Source organism: Oryza brachyantha, chromosome 3 (assembly GCF_000231095.2).
Source record: "Oryza brachyantha chromosome 3, ObraRS2, whole genome shotgun sequence".
Taxonomy (NCBI): Eukaryota; Viridiplantae; Streptophyta; class Magnoliopsida; order Poales; family Poaceae; genus Oryza; species Oryza brachyantha.
The window spans coordinates 5,592,658-5,597,237 of NC_023165.2; the positions used below are offsets into that span (position 1 = coordinate 5,592,658).

Genomic DNA, 4,580 nt, shown 5'->3' on the forward strand with positions numbered 1-4,580 from the left:
ACTTGGTCTCCTTTACAAATCGGGAGACACAAGCGACAGAGTTGGCAAAAAAAAAAAAGAAAGAAAAAGGAAAATGACAAGTTCCTGGCCCATTGGAAAAAAGAACAGTTTCTCGCGAGAAAGCACTGTAGCATATAGCCAGCATTTCAAGTTTTCAACTGGAGCTATCTGTTCAGTGCCGTCAAGTTTCCTCCAATTTATAGATGTCTCAGTAACATACAGTAAGTAGCATTTAGTGAATTTATGAATCCAGGAAATTTATTTTTTCATAAGATCGGATTATTTATCTGAACTATCATTTTTCTTTCTGTGCTCTGCGTTTCATGATGCGGTTGCCGAAAGTACTACTATCACAGTAGCGAATGAACTGGAGCAGAACTCTTTAGCTTCTCATTGCGATTCCACAAAATTGCGTCTTACAATTTGGCCAAGAGAGAACTAAAAAACGAACAAATCCTCGAAAGTTGAAAAGAAAAAACGCCACACGGGACAGTTTGTTCGTCCACGTTGCAGAGGTTATGTACACGTCATCTCTGACTAGCTCCTAAATCTCCAGAGCTATCAAGCGGCGGTTCGATTGTCTATAGATCGCCGCCCTGCTCGGCCTCGGCGACGAGCGCGGCGAGGGAGCGCTGCGCATCGGCGGCGTCCCGCTCGGCCACGAACGGGTGCTCGAGCAGCTCGGCGACCGACGCGCGCCGGCCGGCCTTCTTCTCGAGGCACCGGGCCACGAAGTCCCGGAATTCCTCCGACGCCGCGGCAGGCAGCTCCGGCGCCTCGCCGAAGCATATGGCGCACATCAGCGCCGCCCAGTCGGGGCGCTGCCCCACGGGGAGAAGAGGGAAATGGCCCAGGTACAGCTCAAGGATCGCTACCCCGAGGCTCCACACATCCGCGGCGTACGGGTCGTAGTCGCCGGAGTACGCCTCCGGGTCGAACCTCTCCGGGGACATGTAGGCCGCCGTCCCGACGTAGGAGGCGCAGGGGTCGAGCCGCCGCCGCAGGACCTTGCCCGCGCCGAAGTCGGCGATCTTGACCTCGCCGTTGGCGCCGAGGAGCAGGTTCGACGGCTTGAGGTCGCGGTGCACGATGCGGAGCGCGTGCAGGGCCTCGAGCCCGAGGAGCGCCTGCCTCGCCACGGCGGCGATGGGGCGCTCCCCCATCGGCCGGCCGAGGCCGCGGAGCAGCCCGGTGAGTGACCCCCCGGGCATGAGTTCGAGCGCCAGCGCGGCAGGCTCCTCCACCCCACCGGCGGCCGACGGGACCACCGCGTGGAGCCTCACAACGTGCGGGGCATCGGCCGCGAGCTTGAGTATCTCGGCCTCGCGCCTCGCGGAGAGGTCCCCGGAGGCGAAGAGCTTGAGCGCGATCGGCTGCGCGGGGCACCCCCGGCGGTGGCGCGCCTTGTACACGGTCCCTCCGTTGCCGTGGCCGAGGACGGAGATCCTCTCGAAGTCGGAGAGGCGTACATCAGACGAGGTGGACGGCGGCGCGACTGCGGACTGCTGCTGCTGCTGCGGCGGCGGCGGCGGGCGGAGGGCGAAGTGGTCGAGCGGGAGGGTGAGGTGAGGTAGGTGGCGGCGCTGGCGGACGAGAGCCATGGGGTTGGAGCGGAGAAGAGAGGAGAGGACTCGAGGGGAGCTGGGAAGTGAGGGGGGGATCGAGTGGAGGGGCGTATATATGGAGGGGGAGATCACGAGAGCGAGTGAAGGAGAGTGGAGTGCGGGTGGAGGCACCGCCAGGTGAGGTGAGTGGCACTGATTCACGGTGGGATTTGGGTTCTGTTTTTCTTTTTTTTTTTCCTTTCCCGTTTTACATCTCCTGTCCTGCCGTGTGTAAAAGTGATGGATGAGATACGTAATATTATTTAAATAGTGACAGAAATATTTATATTTTAGCATAAGATTTAAATTCAGAATACTTAAATTTTAAAATGTATTCTAAACGTTCTAGAATTTTTTTCAACAAAAAATAATAAGTTTGAAAAGTGTATTTATGATAATCTATAATCCATAAGAGCAAAAGAACAGGATCTACACAAGAGCAGATATAACAATGGTATAATTCTAGGATATCCACGATGCAAATTTTAGGTGGCACGAAGAAGAGAACAACATTGTGTGCGTTGGCAAGTGGCGATAGGAGTTGTGCTAAACAGTACATGTAAAATGAGGGATGATATTAACATATGACTAATTAAGTATTAACTATTGTAAACTTTAAAAATAGATTAATATAATTTTTTAAATAACTTTCATATAATTTCTTTTATCAACATACACATCATTTAATAGTTTGGGAAGCATCACAGCATTCAAACTATCTTATAGACTATTTTATATTTTATAGTATCATAATATTGTTTATATAATAAAAATATTTTATACCTACCCATTGTAAGCTACATATACAACTTTTTATGAGAGTTATATGTTATTGTCTAAATATAGCAGAAAATTTGTACGTATAGCAATTATCTGAAACTGCACGTACAATTAACAGAGTGCATGTGAGAATCTCGAAGGTTTGTATCATTCGAGATCTCCGTGCAGGCTATGAAAGGTACATATTTAACCGGACAAGCTATATAACTTTGGATAAAAATTCATCCTAAAAATTTTCAAATATAGTAACCATGATATAAGTAAAGCCTAGTTAATAAGGTTGAAAACAATACGAAAAATCTTGACTATATCGGCTACGGTTTCCTCGGTCTCCTAACCAATTTAGCCGGTAAGGAAATTCTTAAAAATGAAAATGGTAAAATTGTCCGGAAGCAATAATGCATTTTTCCGTTCATTTTGTTGGAATTACTTATTAGGCTAAATTTTTTTGGAAAATTTTCGAAAGCCCACAAAACCCACCAATCTACCTAAGTCGCACGGTCACGACCCATCAGCCCATCTAGCTCGCTAACCCTAAACCAACTTTTCCCTCCCATCCTTTATACCTAGCATGTTATTAATTGATATGATATGAGTATAAATTGGTTTTTTATATACTTGTCCTTATGCTGAATATGTAATATTGTTATCGACATGCATTTGAGCCTACCAACCGATATCAATATATTTTCATTCCAGTGATTCCATTTCTGAACAAAAATATGAAAATAGAAACGAGTGAGATAATTTTTTGACTATTTTCACCCCCAACTAGCACACTTTGAAATGCAGGATTCGAAAAATAGCAGAATAGAAAAAAAACACATGATTTAATATGTCATACCAGCTTAATCCTATGAAACGCCAAAACATAGGAATTGCTCAATCATCCTGTTTGGTTGTTTTATATGAAAATCATACATGAATTTGGAAAAAAAGAGTGACACACATGAAAATTTTCTTTATGTTTGAGGTCATGGTAGATTTTCTCCAAAATTTCTATGTTTTCAGACATTTCGTAGTAATTTTAAGTGATTTTATCTTTGATCCAAAGGAGCATATAGGGAATTTTTCCAAACAATTCATACCATATAAAATTCCTCTAAAATTCCTTTGTTCTACAGGAGCCCTTACATTGTAACTGGGTTTCTATGTATCAAAAATAAGTATAAGGTGCAGTGGTAGGGTTGTTCGGCTAACAGAAAGTTGGTCATGAGTTCATACCATGCCTCCCCAGCATGAATATAGCTCAAGGCACATCAGTTGGCTGGAAATTAAAGGTTTTTCCCAGATATCTCGTGCGGTCATCGTGGTGAGGAGCGTATTATGCTTCTATCCATGGATCTTCCTTCGATATAAAATTTTAATACCATTTGTTATGAAACCGATCCCGAGATCATTATCGGAAACCGAACATGAAATTAAAGCATACAATAAAAAGATCTAAATCTAAACAACGATGAAGTGCAATACTTGTTATCAAGTTCCAACCACAACCTAATCCACCAATCACAAATTACAAACACTCCTACCGGATTTAGCATATTAGCGTATTTGCAATCATTGGCTGGTAACATAGCCCATTAATTGTATCCTCACCTAGCAAAATATTCAGCCATAACCCAGTCCACTAGTATGGGCTGGTAACATAGCTCGCAAGTTGTATCCTCACCTAGCAAAAGGTTCAGCCATATCCCAGTCCACTAGTCACAAATTACGAACACTCCTATCGGATTTAGCATATTAGCGTATTTGCAACTATCGATTGGTAATATAGCCCGCTAGTTGTATCCTCACCTATGCTAGATCAATGTGCAGTTACAATATGGGTACCCCTTTATTTACGAGAGAACTTAGGATATAGTACAACCTTAACTCTACTATACTCCTATTATGTCTCAAAATCATAACCGACTATATGCACATATTGAATATAAATTCTAACAATATATACTCAAAATTTTAAAAAATGCCAATTTTATTGGCTCATAGACTAGTCAAGCCAAAGATAAGCACAAAAATACTCTTCCAGTCCAGCGCGTCTCATCCTTTTTTTGATCAATAGCCGTCGGTTGCATCCATAGGAGTATGATAACATGCTCGTGTGGTTTTGAAACACGACGACTCAACAACCGTGATATTTTTGCAAGTTTGAAGTCTCTATTATCATATTTCTAAGACAGTAAGACATACACA

General features: G+C 44.0%; 1 protein-coding gene across 1 annotated transcript; it reads right to left on the minus strand.

Annotated features, from left to right (window-relative positions):
- Window positions 1–402: 402 nt before the first annotated feature.
- Window positions 403–1,646, minus strand: LOC121053855 (mitogen-activated protein kinase kinase 9-like). The gene has a single exon (XM_040521991.1). The coding sequence runs from the start codon at window positions 1,599–1,601 to the stop codon at window positions 582–584; it is 1,020 nt and encodes a 339-aa protein (XP_040377925.1). The 5' UTR covers window positions 1,602–1,646; the 3' UTR covers window positions 403–581.
- Between the last annotated feature and the right edge of the window lie 2,934 nt (window positions 1,647–4,580).